This window comes from Nothoprocta perdicaria, unplaced genomic scaffold (assembly GCF_003342845.1).
Source record: "Nothoprocta perdicaria isolate Ctin4 unplaced genomic scaffold, notPer1 scaffold_20, whole genome shotgun sequence".
NCBI lineage: Eukaryota > Metazoa > Chordata > Aves > Tinamiformes > Tinamidae > Nothoprocta > Nothoprocta perdicaria.
The window spans coordinates 6603969-6624746 of record NW_020455205.1 but is presented as its reverse complement, the minus strand read 5'-3'; the positions used below and the strand labels follow the sequence as shown (position 1 = coordinate 6624746).

Sequence of the window (20778 nt, the reverse complement as noted above, 5' to 3'; positions counted from 1 at the left end):
TCCTAACAAAGGTTCTACAGCACTCGAAAGGTGTTGTAAGTGATTCTAAGTAATTTTATTTTCCCATTGATGTGAACAGGYTTGCATAGTTACAATTCCCAGCAAAACTGGGAAATATAAAACCTTTTCCTGGGTTCAGGAAAGACGTGTTCAGGTTTTCTGTGGGCACTGAATGGGGGAGTAGATTTTTAATAATCTAGTAAATCTTGCAGTTTGTTTTCTACCAGTTCCAAATCTATTTCCTGTCATGTAGCTGGCTCTGATATCCAAGACTGCCTTGGAACAGCTGTCAACAGTACATTCTCCAAGGACACAGCAGACTCTGTGTAATACTGTAGATCAGCCTTATATCCTCTTTGTTGTAAATATTCAATCCGCCCGTGGTCAATCATCAGTTTACAGAGACAACCTATCTCCTTTCGCTCTTCAACAGTAAGTAGCCTAGAGAGAAAAAAAAAGGGGGGTTGGCGGGAAAGGAGAGCAGGTGTTAGAGGAATAATTTTACTGATTAACTTTAGTAGCTAAGTTTAGAAGAATAACATTAAGTGCATTTCAACCRAAGCAAACATGGTGGTCTAGATTTTGAAATGCTTGTCCATTTCAATTGTTTTTATAGAAACAYTGTACTTAGAGAAGCATGTTTTAAAATGAGTCATGTAAAGGCTTCTGTAAATTGAGTCCTTTTGAGCATCTCTAAGTACTTCATCTAGCACTATATGCAAGTTTGCTTTTTTTATCTAGCATATGAACTCTGACAAAAAAAACCACATACCCTTCTGGAGTGTCAGAACCATCTTCTGTTTTGCTGTATGTTTGCTCATGTTCTTCTGTGTTGTTAGTTTGGTCTCCACTCTCTTCATCATTCATAGATTTGCTCATGCTTTCTCGCATGCCACAAGTGGCCCAGCTACTCATTCTTTGATAATAATGAAATTCCACTGGACCAAGTCCTACTGATTTAAAGAACTCTTTGCCTACATAATGTGTCCAGTCACACCTGTGATGGCAACACAGTGCAATGACGATTCCAGCTACAGTTTTAGAGTTTTCTAATGTGCCCTCTTCATTCCTTTCATTATCAGGACAACTGTTGGAAGCCACCWCTGTTGTATCACTCTTAAAGCGTTTTAGTACAGGCTCTTCATTTTCTCCATCACTGGTAGTTGTATAACTTTCCACCAAACACCTCAAAGCAAGATCTGGGGGAAAGAAAAAAAAAAAGTAGTACTGAAAAGAAAAAAAAAGCCTAGTGATGAATATTGTGTCATTATTTTCATAGGTTGTATAATGGTTGGGAATGTCCTTCCCACAAAGAAGAAAATTATATATACCCATCTGTATTTCATACCTGTGGCAGCACCACACAAATGCTTCCCAATTCCTACCACGGGTAGGTTCTTTTTCTCTAAAATAGGTACTTTATCTGAAACAAGCAAAGGAAAAAGCCCAGAACTTTTATTCATATCCAAGCAAAAATTTGTAAATATTCTGTTTAATAGAGATAGAAACATACTATTAACATGTTCTCCCTCCACCCCCCCCCCAAAATAACCAAAAAAATCCCCAGAGAATTATCTTCAAAAACAGATTTATGCATTCTACACAGAAATGGACTTTAGACGCTGGTATTCAAAATCCATAAGTAAGCCTGTACCTCAGAATTCTGCAAGCCAAGAACAAACTTACTTAAACATAAATGCTGAATATCAACTTGAAGCCTTTCAAATACGGAATTGCTTCTCTTATGTTTTCCATCCACCTGCATAAAGAGAGGTACGATTAAGTAGCACTGGTCACTTAAAACCATCTTGCCTGCAGTTATCAATACTTGCCCATGTCCCTTTCAAATGCACATTTGCATGTCTTCAACACTAGACAGTTAAGATTTTTTTTTTCCCCTAATCAAGTTACTTTAGCAAAGCAGAGAATGTAGACAATCACACTTTCAAAAGACTTAATGCTTCAAAGGCTTTATTTGACAAAGATAGATCTTTTCTTTTGGAAGATAAAAATGAAATGCTCCTAGCTTCAGTTTAGACAGTTGAAAAAATATGTTCTGCTGAAATTTTCAGAAATTTCTAAAAAGTTACATGTGAAAATATTCATGCTTACCTTGAATCTTGTGGTTGCTCTTTCCACAAGCAAAAAATGAACATTGTCAGCATTTTGCAAGGCAATGTCAACCCAATGAGACAGCTTTCCTCGACCAGCTCCAAACTCAACAAAACACCTTCCTGGACCAAGCAAATGTAATTTTTCCATATTGCCTAAAATAGAAGCCTACAAACTTCAAATGATTATTTATGAATGAAGAAAACATACGCTATGTATGGTAATGTCTTACAGGAAAATGATTGTTTCACCAAACGACACAATGCGTCTTTAAATTCTATTCTTTGATATCATCATGAAAGAGCTAACATGAATTAAGTGGCTTGTCTGTACAGAGGAAAAGGACTACAAGTTCAAGCAAATGAGCTTCATGCTGCTGTTCTACTTTCTACAGAAGTCCATCTAAAAGTTTGTAGAATGCTTTTTGGGCATTGGCTACAAGTCACAGTATTGTTTGCTGCTGATTCTCAATGTGGCCATCTAAAATCCATGTACTGTACAGGACACTGTGAAGCATCACCCACTTCTGGGCCTGCTGCAGCTATGCATTTTTTAGTGCAACAGAAAGGAAAGTAGAGGGCATGAAAAAAGTACCGAAAATCCTATTTTATATTTCTTTTCTTCCCAAACTTTCAATTTTCTTACAGGATGTCATCTGTCTCCCTTAACATTCCTTCTATATAAGATGAAAAGAAGGCAAAGTCAAGCTAATTATTTTTATGCATCTGTTACATAACAGGAAAGTTTAGTCTYGTATCTTACAGAAAAAAATAAATTCCTGATAGTTCTTAGTAAATACAATATTTCACCTTTGTAACTCAAATTTACTGTAAATCAATGTAAGACTAYATAAACAATAACTCAAAATATCCCCACACAGCTTGTAATTTTTTTTCAGGATCATAATAAGTTTTTGTGACTACAGATATTAACAAAGCAGCTATTAAGATTCTACATACAGGCTAATATTTGAGAGCATTTATTATATGCTGTATCTGAAGAGACTAATATCATGTGCTGTCAACAGTTGCAATGTACTGTTGTATRTATTTTTTAAGATATCTGTAGCTAGTAGTAAGATGATAATGATACCTGTTGTTTCAAGTGCTTGAAAGCAGATTCTCCATTCTTTGGGTCATTTAGGGCTTCCTGTAAAACTTGATGAGATAGTATTTGTTCCTTATGGTGAAGTTCCAAGCCTGTATGCAAATGCAAACATTTTAGTATAGGTTTCTAGTTTCAAGAGGGTTTTTTTTTCCCTCAATCTGTATGTGTTCAGACACAAGCCTAATCTGTGGAACCAACAAAACAGACTTTATCTATTATGAAGCATTTACAGAAGAGCTGCAATGTTATCTCTAGTGATATTTGAGCAGAGAACCAACACATACAAAGAAAAGTGTGGAAATAAGCTCAACGAATGAAACACCAGTCATTTGCCATTTGTCCAATCTGTTTTATTCTTCTGAGTAAAACTTATCTGTGAGGATTGCCTATATCTTGATACTGACTATTCCAGATGCATTAAGTGCCAAATGTCTATCAGCCTTTTCTCCTCAATACTTAAAAACAAAAGCAACAAAATATTTTATCAGTTCTATTTAGAACATCTTATTTTCCATACTATGTTAGCTTACCATCACTTGCTTTTTTCAACTTGATGATTAAGTCTTCCAGCTCTTCTTTAGACAGAGAAGAGATAGGTATCTGCTTAAAGGGAAGAAAAAAAAATTTTTTTTTTTGGCCATATAATAGATTTTGCAACTTGTTGCACAGGGATCAAGCATTAGAATAATTGCACTCACTTGTATTTCTGGTATTTCTGTCACATCTTTTAAACCTGCATTAATATCTTGAACAAAGTAGACCTTGAAAAGAAAGAAAAGAAATCTGATTCTGTTAATTACCATCGAGAAAAAAACTTAAGTTCTTCTGTACTTTTACCACAAGATAAACGGCAGTAGGAATCCACTGCAGAAGAACCAAACAGAATTCCCTTTTCCTGGTGAAAGGTCCGATTCTGCTTTCCTGGGCACAGTTTGACAGGACTGAACATGCCCCAGGAATTAGGCTGAGCCCARTGTCAAGCCGGAGTCTCCCACATCCAACTCACGGCAAAGCAGCGCCGGCCACACTTACCGGCTTTGGCTTCTCTCTTGAATTGCACTTTTTTAAATGCTTTTGCAGTTGGTCTTCATACACTGTGCTAAAAACCAAGTGGGGAGAAACCTGAGTGACAGTTTTTACAACCCCATTACAGAAAAAGCGAGGCGCCGGCTTTACCCGCACTTACTGCWTGGGATCGAGAGGGCACGGGATCCTTCTCCTGCCGCCTTCCCCCTGGGATTAAAGCATGGGCATTAGACAGAGCTTCCGCAAGGCCGCCCGCCCCGCAGAAGCGCCGCCAGCCCCGCTACCTCCAGCTGCCCGTGCTCCCCGCAGAAGCGGCGCCCGGCGGCCGGCACCATCTTGCAGAAGCGYTTCTTCCTCTGCACGAAGTAGGCGCAGCGGCCCGCCAACGGCTGCGGCGCCGCCATCGCCCTCCCGGCACCCTCTGCGGCCGCCGGGGCCGCCTCCATCTTGAGGCTCCTCCTCCGCAGGAGCCGAGCGCCAAGCTCAAAGCGCAAGATGGCGGCGGAGAGCCTGTTCAACCGCGCGCTGTGCGTGCAAGTGCGGGGCCAGGGCTGCGAGGAGAGGTAAGCGCCTGGCTGCGCGCGCTCGTTTTCTTYTCCGTCTCCTCTCTGGCGGCCGGGAAGCTGCCACTTTTCCTCGGGAGGCGGGCACTGGAGCGGCAGGCTCTTCTCGCCCGCTCCCGCCTACCTGCGCCACTCCGGCCCTGTGGGTGCAGGGGAAGGATGTTTGTGAGGGCCGGGGAACACAGTGTGAGGCGGGGGGGCACGTTGGGGGTGCCGGGGGCGGCGGGGCCGGAGCGGCGGGTGTCGGCGCGGCGGGCCCGGCCGTGGCGCAGCCGCGCGGCGCCAGCGCGTCCCCGGCGCCGCGGTTGCCCGTGGAGGCGGCGGGGCCGCCCCGCCGCGGCCTCCTGCAGCGCCTCTCCCCGCTCCCGCGGCTGCAAGCGGCGCGGCGCCCTCCTGGGTTGGTTGTCGCGTGGTGTCCAGGTGCTCCCGTTTCTGGTGGTTGGGGGGTAGTGATGTGACCCACCTGTGGGGTTTCTGGCGGTGGGGGAGGTAGTGATGTGACCCACCTSTGGGGTTTCTAGGTTGGGGGTAGTGATGTGACCCACCTGTGGAGTTTCTAGGTTGGGACRGCTGGAGATTGCTTAGTGTATTTTGTATTTTTCTTGTCCCTGCAAGCTTCTCTGCCTGTGACTGCAAAGCAGAAGTACTGGTATGACAGTTTTACATAATGATTAAGGCAGTTCTGGAGATGTCCTAGTCCAACCCCCCTGCACCAAGCATGTTGCACAGGGTCATGTCCAGGTGGGTTTGGAATATCTCCAGAGAAGKAGGCTCCACAGCCTTTCTGAGCTCTGTTACTGCAGCATAGGATTTTCCTCAAATTCAGGCAGTACTTTGGTTTGTGGCTTTCTGTCGGGAATTTCCAGTTGTGGGTTTKTGGTTATTGCCTCTTCTCCCGTCTCTGGTACCAATGAAAACAATCTGTCCTCATCCTCTTGACACCCTGCCTTAAGATTCCTTGTCATTGTTCTGTTCTCCAGGCTAAATAAGCCYAGCTCTCTCAGTCTGTCCTGATAGGAGAGGTGTCTCAGTCTCCTGATCTTCTCTGTGGCCCTGTGCTGGACGTTTTGCAGTAGCCCTGTGTCCCTCTTGTACTTTCCCTTCATCTAGGTCAATGATGAATAAATCGAGTAGGATTGGACCCACTACTGATCCCTGGGGAGCTCTGCTGACTAYAGGCTTCCAGCTGAACTGGTGAGGCAGACTGGCCTCCTCCTTGCTCTTTTAGAAGGCGGGTGTGACATTGCCTTCGGTCCTCCGGCACCGCTCCTGTTCCCCATGACCTTTCAAAGATGTTGGAAAGTGGGTTAGCAATAACCTCTGCCAGCTCCATCGGCCCCTCTGAGAACATCCCATCAGGGCCTGTGGGTGTGTGAGTGTCAGGTTTGCCTGACTGTTCTCTTAACACAATCTTCCTCAGCCAAGAACGAGTCGTCCTTTCTCCACACTTCTCTTGTCTCCAGAGCCTGGGATTCCTGGGGCTGCCTTAGTAAAGACTGAAGAAAGGCAGCATGCAGGAACTCTGCCTTTTCTGTGCCTTTAGTAGCCAGGGCACCCACCCTCTTCAGCAGCAGACCCACRTTTTCTCTAGTCTTCCTTTTGCCATTGATGTATTTGAAGAACTTCCTCTTGTTGTCCTTGACATCCCTTACCAGATTTAATTCCAAATGCATCTTTGTCTTCCATGTTGCATCTCTGCACCCTGTGGTAACGTTGCTGTGKTCCTCCCAAGTGGCCGGCACCCCATTGCAGAAATCGCTATTTTCCTCCTGGAATTTGTTAATAAATTTCAGTAGAAGTTTTTCAGAAGTTTTAGTTTGTGACAAATAAGGCAATGAAAATGTCAACCTTACTATTTAAAGTACAAATATACATATATTTAAGGAATAAATTTCTTCATTTGTTAATATGTTGCCTTTTTGTCTACACAGGAGATTAAATGTTCGAGTGAATATTGAGCTGCTGTCAATTTCTAATCCTGTTCATAAAAAAGTGAGTTATTCATTTGCATTATGCTGYTGAAAGCTAAAGGTGATTCACCTGGTTTACTTTTGTGAGAAAGTTTTGCTGTTTTTCTCTCTGTAATATTTAGAAATACAACTCTGCGAAATGTTATTTTTTCCCCACAGTTCTAAATTAATTGTCACCATTTTAGCTTATTCTTGGTTTAAAAAAAAGTAAAAATATTTAATATACTGCTTGCAGTATTCAGTTCTGATGTTTAAATGTTCTTTACAAGTGGATTATAGTTGTGAAATCATACTGAAATATGTTTCTCTTCAGGATTTAGCTGTCCGATTGACTGATGATTCTGATCCTTTTTTCCTTTATAATCTTGTCATATCTGAGGAAGATTTTCAGAGGTAAATGAAGTCATAATATATTTGTGAACGTTGTGTCTCAGTTTATTGTAATTACTCAGAATGTGATCATTGGATTTGGGCASTGAGCATGAGAAGCTTAAAAAAACAAAACAAAAAAAATTGTGATCAGCATGTGGTCATGGTCAAAAGGGAAATGTCAAGCAGCACTTCTAAATCATGTTCTGAGGAAGTGTTTCATTATGCAAGGTCTGGCTTACACACAGCCTGTTGAAAGTCAGTTTCTGTCTTTGAAATCAATACATTGTAGTAAAGATACGTAAAATAGACAAGTAGGCAGATAAAACCTTTGAATGGTTGAATATTCCCTAACGTGCAACGCAGTGTCCTTTGCTCCTTCCCTGCATTCTTATCTGATAACCTCATTGTACTGTGCTGTAAGGAAGACAGTTATTTAAAGGAATGTATTTGTTCTGGCACAATAACCTTTCTTGGGTGCAGGCCATTTGCAAGAATTCTTTAAATTAAAAATAATCTCTGGTGATTATTATCCAATCACATGATTATATTTCTTCTGTATTCAGGGTTGAAAATAATAATAAATTTTAATAGCCTGATCCAGAAGGTTCTTTATGCGAGTGGGAATAAAATATTTCATTGGAAATAAATAACACCTACATGTAATATTAATGTTTGTTTCTTGTATTTTGACGTAGCTTGAAATCCCAGCAGGGTCTCTTGGTAGACTTTTCTTCTTTCCCACAAAAATTTATAGATCTGCTTCACCAGTGCATTCAAGAACAGAACAAAGATATCCCAAGGTAGGTAATAAATGTTCTACTGTATATTTGTGTGCGGTTCAAGGTCTTAAAATACATAAGTCAAACGCTCAAAGACTAAGGAACAGTCAGTAGAATGAGGTAACCTAATCTTGTCCCGGGGGTATCTAAATACCCATCAATGAGTGTTACTGACCAAGCCTAAGTCTTGTGGGACCTGAGCAGTGGGATGGGTGTTCAGTAGCAGTTTCCTTATCGGAGCTGGAGATAAAGTAGCAGACATGAGAGGCTGCAGTGCTAGAGTTTCAGCGGCGCAGCTGTGTGCGGGAAGGACCGAGGTGGAAATCTTCCACAGGAGCAGTTAGGGTACAAGGTGTTCTGATAAGGGCTCTCTCTCTCACTTTGCCTAGCTGGACAAATTGTTTCTTTTTTTGTTGTTGTTCTTAAATGTCATCATGTSCCCTAATCTGTTTTGTTACTTGATGTAGAAGCTCAGAATTACCTACACCCCCCCATCCCCGCCCTGGTCAGAGAAGCATTTTAGTTTGTTATTTTCTGTGTGTGAATACTGAGAGAGTTCTCTCTAGATTACCTACATCTAGGAATTATGCCACTTCCCAAAGTACATACTATGTGGTGTGGATTTCCCTTGGTAAAGGGATTACATTAAAGTCATGAGTTCTTTCTTGTGAATTTGTTATGAATGCTGCTGTTGGTTTTTTTTTTTTTTTTTTTTTTTTTTGATTCCTAAATTACTAGTTTTCATTATATGGGCTTTTGAAAATCCTATCTGAATAGTTTTATACATTTGTAACAAAGTGCAAGCATTTTAATTGATACTTATTTGTAGTATCAGCTACAAAAAGGTATTGAATTTCTTTTCCAAACAAAAACTGAACAGTCTTTTCATTACATAAGAATATATTCTTATTTAAAAATAAGTTGTGGGATTTGCAGTTTCAATAAAGAAATGTGTACTGAACATGGCGAATTTTTTTTTTTTCCTCTAGGTTTTTGCTGCAATTAGTTTCTTCAGCATCTGTTCTGGATCACATGCCTGTCTTTCTAAATGTGGTGGAAACAAACCCTTTCAAACACCTTACACATCTCTCTCTGAAATTCCTACCAGGAAATGATGCAGAAATAAAGAAGTTCTTAGCCAGCTGTTTGAAAAGCCTTAAGGTAAAGCAAAGGTTTCTCACAGTTGCAGCTAGGCCTTTGTGCCATAGGTCTTTAAGCATGTTTTCAGTCTCATTGCTTTGAAAGTATGCACCAATAATACCCAATAATTTAATACACCAATAATTTGAACTGGCAGAAAATCAGGTCTTTCTACTTGCAGTGTGTGTAGCAGGCAGCTGTTGAAGGCCCCATCGTTTCTTGCCTTGTGCTGTCAGTCCAACTGCAAAAGGGAAATACTGTGATCTTTGACTCTTAATTCTGCAGTTGACTCAAGCCAACTAAATGTAATTCTAAAGTCTTATGGCCTTCAAAAGACTGATCTCTATAAACAACATATGAAAATTGTAAAGTCGATGCCCTTGGTAGCATGCCAGACTTTATTTAATAAACAAATTAATCATCTCATTGTTAGATAAACACTTTGGCTGTTGTCTGTATTTCAGTTTCATCGATAGAATGGGATTTGTCTCTTTACTGAGCTACGTTTTTTATAACCACCTGATAAGCTGTTTTAGCATAAGAAATTTACAATATTTATGTACACGTTTCTTCATGCAATTCCTTTGAAAATCCTCTTGATAAGATCCTGAAGCCTTCTAGAAATTAGATAAGGGTTTAATTTAGGATATTTACCTTCTATGCTTTTTCATTGTTATTTTTTTAATTTATGAATTATATCTTGTTCAAGATGCAATTTATCTAAAAGTATGTTTTGCCACAAATACGATGGATAAATGGTTACTTAGGCAAGATACACTGATACAATGGAAGTTAAATACTCTTGTATTTTGGAAGCTAAAATACAGGGATTTCAATTGATGTCAATTTGTATATAGGAAGACAAAGAGATGCTGGAACAAAAGCTTAGAAAAACTGAAGAGGATTTTACTAGGCAGTTGAGCTACGCTCAGCAGGTAACATAAAGTTTATCTTTCCTTGAGAAAAAAGAAGCATTACAACTAAAAAATATTTAGTTCTTACTGTTAATTTATGTTCAACTGCCATTTAGTTTAGCTCGTCACACGCAAATATTCATATGTGTGTGTGTGTGTGTATATGCTAATGTGAAGACACRTATTCTCTACATACTCTGAATGGTTGGAAATGCTTATATTGCCAAAAATGGGGAGCTCTGATAGATAAATTAGAAGTCTTGATTTTGCATTATGGGGCCGCTGTTTAATTGCATAATGGGTTCAGCAGTGCACTAGTCCAGCTAGAGCACTTTGTGTTTAAAACTTTCAGAATATACCATGCTGGGGACTACTGGCAGACTGTTTTCTAGTCTTGAGTAATGATTGAAAGATGATAAAATTGGGAATGAAGATTRTTTTATCCAGAATATTAGGAAGATGCTGTTTATCTTCTTGGTGTTTTACTTTGCTGTTTGTAGAATGAACGTGTATTGTAGTGTTTGGTATTGAGTTGAAGCTGCTTGTAATAGTCTCATGTCCTTTTAAGAAGCAAATGTAAAGAACTGGCCAGGATTAAAACTTAGTTCTTTGAGACTCTTTATGATTTGTCAAATAGAGCCTGTCAGAAAAGAGCCAAGAACTGGAGAAACTGAAAAATGAATGGACCAMATATACCACAACACTAACAAGCAAACACAGCCAGGAACTGACAAATGAAAAGGAAAGAGCTCTCCAGGTAGGACACCTGGAAAGAATCACAGTATCTTCAGATATCGGTAGTTTCTTGTTTGAATTTACAGATTTACTGCACAACTACTTAGTTTGCTTTGTTTCGTATTCTAGGCACAAAGCCAGTACCAGCAACAGCATGAACAACAGAAAAAGGAACTTGAAAGTTTGCATCAGAAGAGTATTCAGCAGTTACAGAGCCGACTCTCAGAACTGGAGATCATCAATAAAGATCTAACAGAAAGGAGATACAAGGGAGACTCCACAGTTAGAGAACTGAAAGCAAAGCTCTCTGGCATAGATGACGTATGGCTTATTAATTTTCATAAACAATCCTCTTTCTTTTAGAGCATTATAGGCCTATAGAGCAATATGTATAGGCTGCTAGCCTGTGCATAATGTATCAAGTGAAAATATAGCATACTTACAGTGTCTGTTCAACTTCTCTATCGCCATKTAAATTGTGGACTTCTGTCTTTTGTTAAGAAAAGTTATTTCCAACATGCTAGGAATGCCAGAGAGCCAAGCAGGAGGTGCTGTCGCTGCGTCGGGAGAACACCACTCTGGATGCCGAGTGTCATGAAAAAGAGAAGCTCATTAATCAGTTACAAACACGAGTTGCTGTTCTGGAACAAGAGATCAAAGATAAGGATCAGCTGGTTGTTAGAACAAAAGAAGTACTGGATGCAACACAAGAACAAAAGGTTCCTTTAATTTTCGAAATGATTCTCTCTCAAACTCTGTAGAACCTGGTTAATTGCAGCCTCCACAGATGAGCAAATTTTCTGAATGTAGCAGGTTTCCAGTTACCACTTAAAGATGCTAAATTTTGGCATGAAAAGTATACTTTAAGTTACTTCAGTAAACTTGGGTAGTACATGTTGTAATCCAATTGTAATCCAAAAAGTGGATGGATTGGGAGATCCCTTTATCATAGAGATGCACAGCTACATGTATTTTAAATATTAGATTAGTACTCAAGCAATTATTAAGATTCTCCTTAAAAATGTAAGTTATGTCTAGTGTGTCTGTCTTTAGCACCATGAAATCTTTTGCTTTCTTTTAAAGGTGATATTGGAAGAGGGTACAGAAAAGAAACAAAATCATATYGAAAAACTTGAGGCAACAATTAAGTCACTGTCAGCTGAACTTCTCAAGGTTTGTTGAGCTTTTCGTACCCTTATGAAATGTTTTCCTTTAAGTGTTGCTACTTTTTTTTCTGAAAATATCTGATTTTTTTTTAATAGGCTAATGAAATTATCAAGAAACTACAAGGAGATTTGAAAACTCTAATGAGTAAACTGAAATTGAAAAATACAGTAACAATTCAGCAAGAAAAATTGTTGGCAGAAAAAGAAGAGAAACTACAAAAGCAACAGAGAGAATTGCAGGAAACTGGACAATCTCTTCAAATGAAAGAGCAGGAGGTACTTAGAGAGGCTGGCCCCTCTGCCTTGTAACTGGGATTGTGCATAATGTGTGGATTATTAAAAAAAAAAAAAAAAAGCTTTAAAATGTTTTATATATAGATGTCTTATTYAATTCTGTGTGCATTTCCCCAGCCCCCATAATATGCTGATTTTTAAGAGACATCGATCCTTATGGAAGGAAATTGAAATTGCCTTGCAATTTCTAAATAGCAAATTCATCTGCATGCTTTAGATGACACAGGTGAAAGGTGGTGAAGAAGGAAAGAACAGGAACAGAGTGAACTTGTCTCTGTACMCTTAAATATTACCCTATTAAGATCTTTTATATGTAGAAAAGTTAAATACTTTTCTACTACTACTACTGACAGGTTTATTTTAAAAGAATCGTAGTATTTCTGCATAAAACTGGATTCAAGTTTCTGTAAATCATTTTTTTGCTGAACTTTTTCAGATTCCTGACCTTTTAACYTATACTATAATTTTGCTTCAGTTTCTAATAAATAGTATTCTTGCTTGTATTAAAATTATTATGGGAACGTTGCAGGTTTGCAAGCTACAGGAACAGCTAGAAACTGCAATACAAAAACTGGACGAAAGCAAGCAGTTATTAAAAACCAATGAAAATGGTATGTCTTTACATCACAGTTCTAAGTGAAAACTAACGGCAGGCCGTGCTTTTTAGTAGCTGTGGTTACTGCCAGCCCAGCAGGGGGGTTTTGGTGCGATGCTGAGCAGCAGCTCCAGCACTTGCAGCGGCTGCTTGGGGTAACCGGCCGCCTCTGGCACTTGCCGCCCTCGGGTGGAGCCTGGCTCGTGGAGGAGGGAGCAGGGAGACATGCTGGGAAGCTGCTTGGAAGAGCCTTTGCACGACGTGGGAACTTACGGGGAAGAAAATCAGGCTGGATTGTTACTTTATCGAGGAAGTGCTGCTTGGATTTTAAACAATTGGTAAGGGTAGGAAGTCACCTTGTCTCTTTTTTCCCTCCCCTGTGCAGTAATCACATGGCTAAACAAACAGCTGAATGAAATTCAGATGACAAAGAAATCAGAGGCTTCTAGCAGTCCTCTTGGTGGTGGAAGGACTGGCGTTTCACCTCAAGGCATGGTAAGATACCAGAATAAATAACCTATGGTTACTGTGTAGTCATTATTTCCTGCAAACTGTAGCATGTTCTTTGGCCCTTTCAGCCTATTTTTATTAAATAAGACTTGCTAATTTTGGAATTTTGAATCGATACAGAAAGTTATTTTAAACTGTATTCTCTTCTCTAAAGATTTATTTCCGTTTGTCTGGCAGCTTGACCGACCAGCCTTTCAGAGCTCGGCGCTCAGTCACCCCCTTTCTCCGCTGTATGCGCTCCAGAACTTTCCTGAGCCAGCCTGTAGGAAAAGTGCCAATCCACAGTGTCCAGGAGCAAAGGCAAGCAGCAAGGCTTGTTTGTTGGGCTAGAATGTGGTAGCAAAAACTTTCCAAGTGTAATGTTTGACTTCTCAGATGATGTTCTGCCTGCACAGCCTCCTCCTGCCGGGCTCCAGCTCTCAGGCTAGCTGGTAACAGSGAGCAAATGCCCCTTTGTGCCTGCTGTGCAGCATGAGAGCTGTGAGGGCACAGAGCCTTTCGCCCTGGCAAAGCCAGGTGCTGCCTGCTCGTGGGCACCCTCGCGTTACCCTGTGGCTCTCACCTCTCTGCAGGTTCAGTTTAACACCCAGCTGTCTAAAATGAATCGCTGTGCAGATGGTCAGACTGCAGTGACTGCTGCCTCTGCGCCCCCAGCGAATAAAGAGAAGTGAGTATTTGCTCTGTTTTCTTCGTTATAACACCTTGTCTTCTATGCCTACCTAAGCAAGAAAGTGCCCRAGCAGCTGGTTCTATGTGCTGCCTGTGCCCAGCACCGCGGCCTTGCCAAGTCCGGCCTGCGCCTGCCCAGGGCTGCTCTTTGAGGATGTGGCCAAAGGAACAGGAGCCGCTCGTCCCTTCTGCTGCTGGAGCGAGAGCTGTCAGGGGAAGGGCCAGGCACCAAGCGCCAGCAGCTCTGCACTCCTGGCCGATTCAGGCTGGCTTCCTTCAGTGTTCACAGGAACTTACTGGTTCGACTTCCTGTGTTGAAAAATATATTTTAACTGTGTAGGTACACTTCTTAATGCATTGCTAACTAACTTTGAGATTTATTTATTATTATTTATTTCTAGTGGTGATAGTTTTGGGCTGGAACCAAAGTATTTCAAGAAGAAAGAAGACAGCATTCCGTTACGAGGGCTTAGTCAAAACACACTTAACTCAGGTATGTGTGGAAAGAGTAAAACAGAAGCTTGTTGGACTCTGTAGAGGGCTCTAGTGATGGCTGTTTGACCAATCTCCTATTTCTGCTCCTTGACAGAGTATTTGAAAGCCTGCTTACCAACAAAAGCACACCCCTCAGCAAAACCTGCAGTGACAACTGCCTCTGCTTATTTTCCTGGATAGTAGACAGTGCTCTTAAAGTAAGAGTTCTCTTAATCCATGCAGGGGGGTTTTTGCATGTCCTATAACTAAGATATTTAATAAATAACTACTTACAGGTCAGGCATGAATGCAACCCAACTTTTTTTTTTTTTTTTTTTTTTTTTTTTGTAAAGATCAAATTGCTTCCTTTCAGACTTATAAGCTATAACTTATTCCTTAAGTTATAGTGGGGGGGGGGGGGAACCATGCAAGCAGGCCCCAATCTCTGCGCTTGGACATGGGACCTATGCTCTTCCTTGAAAAATGTGACTTGGCTATTGTAGGAAGGGGTATGTGTGGCTTAGTACTTGGTTAAAAGCTACACGTACTGTGCAGCCRAGTGTGTGTGAACAAGGCTCCTGAGTGATTTCAGGGAGGGAAGAAGGCAATAGTTTTGCAKCAGTTTCTGGAACATGTGCGATCCTTTCTCTCCCCATTTTAATGCTGAAAATTTGCTTAATTTAGGAAACAGGTTATTTGAACAAATACAGTCAGACTTGCAGATAAGGCAGTTTACACGAAGAATCCTAAATAGGGGAACCATGTTTCAACTTCCTTCTGTGACGTGTTCCCCTTGGTGTCCCAGAGAAGATGGGGAATGCAGGTAGTGCTGATATCAAAATGTGTTTTTCAAGGACACGTCCCATACTTCTGGTTCCTAAATATCAAACTAAGGAAAATGTTTGAAAACTTTTTAAGTACAACCAAATGACTGTATATAAATGACTTGTCTTGCAGTGCAGAATGTGTATATTTGTTTATGCTGATCATTCATGTTAATGTATAGTCACTTYTTTTGATATGTATAGATTTCACTGGAAATATTAAATGTTTTTTTTAATCAACTCTGTTCCAATTAGTTACTATAACACCCTAGTATGATCTCCCCTCGAGAGCGATGCCGKGATGAGGTAAGTCCCAGACCAGCACAATGGAGACACGTTACCTTTTCCTGGAGCTTCTTCCAGCTCCTCCTTTTTGCCTTGCACCAGGGCCCTGCGGGAGCAGCACGACCAGCCCCAGAGCCACCCTCTTCTAAGTCTCTCYGCTGCTGCTGGTTGTTTCTGTAGCAAGTGCTAATTTAGGTGAGTTTTTAGGCAAATTTAGTTTAGGTGAATTTAGTTTTATTTTGAAATATGTAAGCGGGTATCAAACAGCAATGTGGTAATTAAAATGTGATCATTTTCTTTAGCCTAGTCCTAATTTAGATTGTATTAGGACAGGAGAGGCCAACAACAGATTCCAGAATCAGGGGAGCAAAAGCTCTAGCATTAAAGGTTAATTTTAGTCAGTACTGACTATCTTAAATAAAATTAATTACATACATATATATAATTTATAAATAATCTGTCTATATATAAACAATTTATTCCTTTATAGCTCCTTGAGGAAAAACAAATCACCACGGCTAGTTCTGCGCTGCTAAATAAAAGAGAAAGCCTCCAAGTGAGGGGCACAATCCTGTAATTTAACAGGTAAAAAATACAACACTCAGACTTTAGCAGGTGTGAAGAGAAGGCTGAGGTCTCACACGCATAGCAGATGATTGTGATTAAGGTTTCAAGAGCAATTAACAATTATTTAAAAATTCATTAAAATATTCAACTTTATTAACAGAATATTTACATTTTTTTTTCCTGCTCTTGGTCAATCATGGTGAATGTTCAAAGGTAAAAAAGCATTTAAGCAATAACCACAAGATGAAAACATTTTAAACCTATACAATACTTTATACACAAATTTATACAAAAAAACACTTAAATAATACAACTGGACACAAAAATATACACTTTTAGAGAAATTCACATCAGTAATTGTATATAAAGCTCTCTTCTGTACTAAGGGTCCTGGAAATTTAGGACTAAAACATTAGCTCTGTAAAGGAAAAGGGTTCTTGTGACAGTCCTCCAAGGCCACTGTAGAGCACACTGACATATTCTCAAGGCTATCAGCTTATTTCAGTTGTGTATTCAAGTTTTTGAGGTCCTTTATGATTACACAAACATCAGAAATACAGTGGTGTATCATAAACGGTACTGAGGAAAGCAGAGTTTTAGAGCCAGTATTAAAACGTCGTAGGCTCAAAACACCCACTTAGTATTTAAGTACTTGTTTAATACTACCGTTTATTCAAAAATAGAAAGAGTAATGCACTTACATAAAAAGAACTTGTACTGTTCAGCAAGCATGTTCACGTGATTTTTATATTAGTACAAACATAAGAAAAAAAATCTGTCATATGACTTTCAGAATAAATGATACCAATTGACCTTCTTCCTACTTGAGTACATTTACATTAAGGCTTTGAATCATCTGACCCAAGATTTTACAACTTTAAAATGAATGGGTCCACATGGGTGCTAGTCTGTCTCATTGAGACTTATCATGAATAAGATTAAAGCTCACCACCTTAAGGAAACAGGACACATGCTCGTAGACTGACTATATATTATTCTTTAGTCTCTCAACTAGGATGTAAGGTTTAATAGTAACAGTATTTTATGGCAAGAGACAAGTGCTTAACTTTTTTTCTTTTTTAAAAGCAAATTATTAATTTAATGGCAACATCTTTGGAGAAACTTCCAGTTTTCTTTTAACTCCTACAAGTTTCATGCAAAAAGATATTTCTTAAGATTACCTTAAGAAATTATATTTTTGACCAAAGTGGAATGTGTATCCCAAACTGCTGATGAAACATTCTAAAAAGTCTTCCTGGCTGTTTTTGTCATACGTTTGTGTCTTGCAGTAATGGTTCTTTAGCCTCACCCGGAGCTTGTGGACTGTGGGGATGGCCGTGACCACCACAGTGCTTTTTCCAGCTGCCAGACCGCACGGTTAGGTTGGTGTGTTCGGGAATAAACAAGGCAACAAGTAGAGCCAACAACACAGAGCATGCTCCAAAGAGAAAGGGGGGTCCAGGAATTATGGAATTCTGAAAAGAAAACTGGAATTATTGTGGAGCCAGAGACATGCATTAACATAATAAGCTAATTACACAGATTTTTAAAAGGGAGAGGACTTTTCCTGTTGCTCTGTCTGCGCAGAGGGAGAGCACCTGCACTGCCTGAGATGGGGGAAAGGCAGCAGGCGYGTCTTGCTAAACACAGCCTCTGGCCTACACTGTGTCCAGCAGGGCAGCAGCTCAGGGGTAGCAACTAGCCCAGATCAGGGCTGGCCTGGTAGAGAGGCTGAAGTCATGTTAGATTTTTCTTAATTAGACATTCATGTACTACGTTAGTCTAGAMGTGTCACGGTGACATGACTTGCAGACCTCAGACCTGTTTCACAGAGACAGATGTACTGATACAATTTTAAGAAGGATACATTAAAGAAATGTGATAAAGAGAAAGAAAAGTGAGTATGTGTGCTTGTAAGTTAGCAAGATAACAGTAATTCAGGCCAAGTTACACAGTACTTTTAATTTTATCAGTATATCAGGTGTAGGAGGAGTTTATATTCAACTCCAAATGAGTGTTATTTTAAAATAATTAAGTATATTTTTCTCACAAATTACTCAGCTAATTAATAAATTTTAAAAAATATATTAAAGAGATAGTGCTGCTTGTTAAGTTAAAAATGTACCTGTTGTAAATGGTATTGTGTGTCCACACTGCCTCCTGATGATGTTTCAGGCATTGGGAGTTCATTCAGTTCAACATGAAATATATAGAATATAAAACCATAAAGTGCTGGTCCCAAACCATTACACAGTCCTCGAATTCCTGTTATCATCCCTTGAACAACTCCTGGAAAAAAAGGGAAAATATACTGTCATCTGCTAGGTGTGTGTGTACACACAAATATATACACACACACTCACTCTCTCTCTCTCCCCCTGTCTATATATATTATATATATATATATATAATGTTCTCCCTATACATAGGTGCTCTCTATATATGCTATCTATCTATATGCTCTATATGATATGAGCAATCAGGCAGCCTTAGTGCCTCCCTGTCACATAGATGCAGACAGGCTCCGAGCCTCCCCCCCGGTCGCACACGGGGCTGTGTCATTGGTCAAAATGAACGAGCAGGGGCCAAGCTGCCCCCGCTGAGGCAGGCGCTGCCCCCGCTGAGGCAGGCGCTGGCACCGGCGCACGCTCTGTGACGCGGGGGCGTGCCGTGTCCGTGGTGCCCGCGCGCACAGACCTACCCTGCTGGTCGGCATCCGCCGTGCGGGACACGAGGGCGCTCACGGCCGGGAACGTGATGCTGGACATGGCTGCGACCGCCCCCGCCGCCCACATCATCCTGCGGAGAGACACACTCAGCTCCGGCGCCACAGCAGCTTCCCTGTCCCCTTCCCGCAAACAGTGGGAAAGGCTCCGCGGCTCAGCTCGGCACCAGCCTAGGTAAGGCAACTGGCCCAGCACGACCCTGACTCAAAATCTTGGTCATGCTCTTTGAATCTTTCTGGAGTAAACAGCACTCAGCTTAAGAGGTACATTTGTTGTAGCTTTTGTGCATTAAGAATCGTGCAAAAGACATCCAAGTCAGATGGGCCGGCTTTCCATCTGTGGCTAGACTTGTAGGAGGAAAAGGGACTTAAAATACACAAAAACAAACTGAAAAGATATTTTAACCCTATGACAGCCAATTAAGAAAACCTGTCTGGGAAAAATGAGGACAAAGCACAGTTTTGGGTTAAGACATTGCCCCATTTGAAATTTAGAATTTCTTTTCAAATGAGAAATCTGTGTATATGACTAGTAACTAAAATAACTTTTCTGCTGCAGCACTGGGCTCTTAAAGCACCTGGATAGTTAAAAGAGTCTTCAGGTAGCACAACTCTATAGTGCTGAGGGGGGGGGGAAAAAAAAACTTTTTTTTTTTTTTTTTTTTTTTTTTTTTTCTTTTTCATTCATGGAGCTACTCATTTCTCTATAATAGTTTTTCCACCCTCCACGTCTCCCTTGGACAAAGAGCCCGCCCTGAACGCGAGCGAGGGACGCACCAGGGCTCCGAGCCGAAGCCGTACCACGCCAGCTGCAGGATCTGGAACCCCAGCCCCAGCAGGATGGTGTTCTTATTGCCAATGGACCGCATGAGTAAACTCAAAACTATAGTCTGGCAAGAAAATAAGTACAATTAAAAACAAGAATTAGTGTTTTGCTGCATTACATATAAACTATGAATTGAATTAAAAAAAAAAAGGGGGGGGGCGGGAAGCCATATGTGCAAAATAGATAAGTTTGGGGGTTTTTTCCCCCCACTGTAATAAATACATATGCTATATGAGCAAATCATTATCCCTTCCTTGAGAGGGAATTCAGTTTTCCCAACCCAATACACTCTGGATACTAATAAAACAAACCTGAGCCATGGCAGCAGGCTTTTTTTTTTTTAATCTAAATTAGTTAAAGGAAGAGTGGAGGCTTAGAAAAACAGCTACAGAAAACATGAGGCACATTTCTGGAATTTCGCTATTGTGGAAGTTGCCTATAGTGCTTAGTTCTCTTTTGACGCTACAGAACAATAAACTCGATAGCAGTAATTCACCTGTGCAATAATGGAAAGAATCCCGAGGACTGCTATAAATGCTGCAACACTTTCAGATGAAAATCCCATTATCTACATCAAAAAAAAAAGCAATTTTGTTGTTAACAGTAAAACATATATTGTCATAGTGCAGACCCTGGGGGCGGGGCAAACCACCCGCCCAGAAATCTAATTCAAACAGTTCTACTCAATTTGCACAACTATCACTTTTTTCACTGAATAAGAGAAAAGGAACATGAATGGAAAGTTCCCTCCACAATAATGTGGTGTAACGTGGGGAATCTCCTAAGCCAGGATGAGACAAATGATTAGAGAACATACAAAATGGCGTAATAACACACTCCTCTCCCGCCTCAGTTTTCCTATTTCTGAGAGGAAAGAGGGCTAAAAGTAATTAAACTCAGTGTTGTTCATATGAAGATGTTTAGTTACCTGTCTGAGGTATAGAAAGAAGCTGGAATATTGACCCGCCTCTGGGAGGTAGGAAAGAAAGACTGTTATGCAGATGAGCAGCACAATTGAATCCTGGCCAACTTTCTTCAGCGACTGTGGCGAGAAAAACAAAGTGTTACCAAACACTGACCTGTCCTGTTCAGAAAAGCAACTAACAAGCACAGGGGGGGACTGAG

At 40.5% G+C, this 20778-nt stretch overlaps 3 protein-coding genes across 7 annotated transcripts in view; 1 reads left to right on the top strand and 2 right to left on the bottom strand.

The window, feature by feature from the left end:
* Nucleotides 1–3: 3 nt before the first annotated feature.
* TRMT13 (tRNA methyltransferase 13 homolog) lies at nt 4–4649 on the bottom strand. Its single transcript, XM_026038005.1, has 11 exons — nt 4530–4649; nt 4406–4452; nt 4252–4318; nt 3918–3980; nt 3750–3819; nt 3205–3311; nt 2113–2280; nt 1687–1759; nt 1349–1423; nt 773–1199; nt 4–441 (listed from the first exon to the last, which is right to left on the bottom strand). The coding sequence occupies exons 1-11, from the start codon at nt 4647–4649 to the stop codon at nt 246–248; spliced, it is 1413 nt and encodes a 470-aa protein (XP_025893790.1). The 3' UTR covers nt 4–245.
* A 91-nt stretch (nt 4650–4740) lies between these two features.
* On the top strand, nt 4741–16149 carry SASS6 (SAS-6 centriolar assembly protein). 4 transcript variants are annotated; one of them, XR_003249183.1, is made up of 19 exons: nt 5776–6002; nt 6740–6800; nt 7092–7171; nt 7846–7950; nt 8919–9090; nt 9927–10004; nt 10621–10740; nt 10848–11039; nt 11243–11437; nt 11802–11891; nt 11981–12160; nt 12708–12789; nt 13159–13268; nt 13461–13583; nt 13856–13950; nt 14354–14445; nt 14542–14644; nt 15638–15730; nt 16026–16149. XR_003249183.1 is itself a non-coding variant. In XM_026037996.1 (18 exons), the coding sequence occupies exons 1-17, from the start codon at nt 4741–4743 to the stop codon at nt 14625–14627; spliced, it is 1929 nt and encodes a 642-aa protein (XP_025893781.1). In that variant the 3' UTR covers nt 14628–14644; nt 15111–15516. The 4 variants fall into 4 exon arrangements, 3 of the variants coding, with proteins under 3 accessions (XP_025893781.1, XP_025893779.1, XP_025893780.1); XM_026037996.1 differs by lacking the exons at nt 5776–6002; nt 15638–15730; nt 16026–16149 and adding exons at nt 4741–4808; nt 15111–15516; XM_026037994.1 differs by lacking the exons at nt 15638–15730; nt 16026–16149 and adding an exon at nt 15111–15516.
* A 1138-nt stretch (nt 16150–17287) lies between these two features.
* The window catches only part of MFSD14A (major facilitator superfamily domain containing 14A), a 15883-nt gene continuing 12392 nt past the window's right edge, over nt 17288–20778 (bottom strand). For both annotated transcript variants that reach the window (XM_026037999.1, XM_026037998.1), the window contains exons 7-12: nt 20582–20695; nt 20150–20221; nt 19605–19717; nt 18804–18901; nt 18228–18391; nt 17288–17577 (exon numbers count right to left, since the gene is read on the bottom strand). In XM_026037999.1, the coding sequence (XP_025893784.1) occupies nt 17371–17577; nt 18228–18391; nt 18804–18901; nt 19605–19717; nt 20150–20221; nt 20582–20695 (768 nt within the window). In that variant the 3' untranslated portion in view covers nt 17288–17370. The remainder of the gene's footprint in view (nt 17578–18227; nt 18392–18803; nt 18902–19604; nt 19718–20149; nt 20222–20581; nt 20696–20778) is intronic.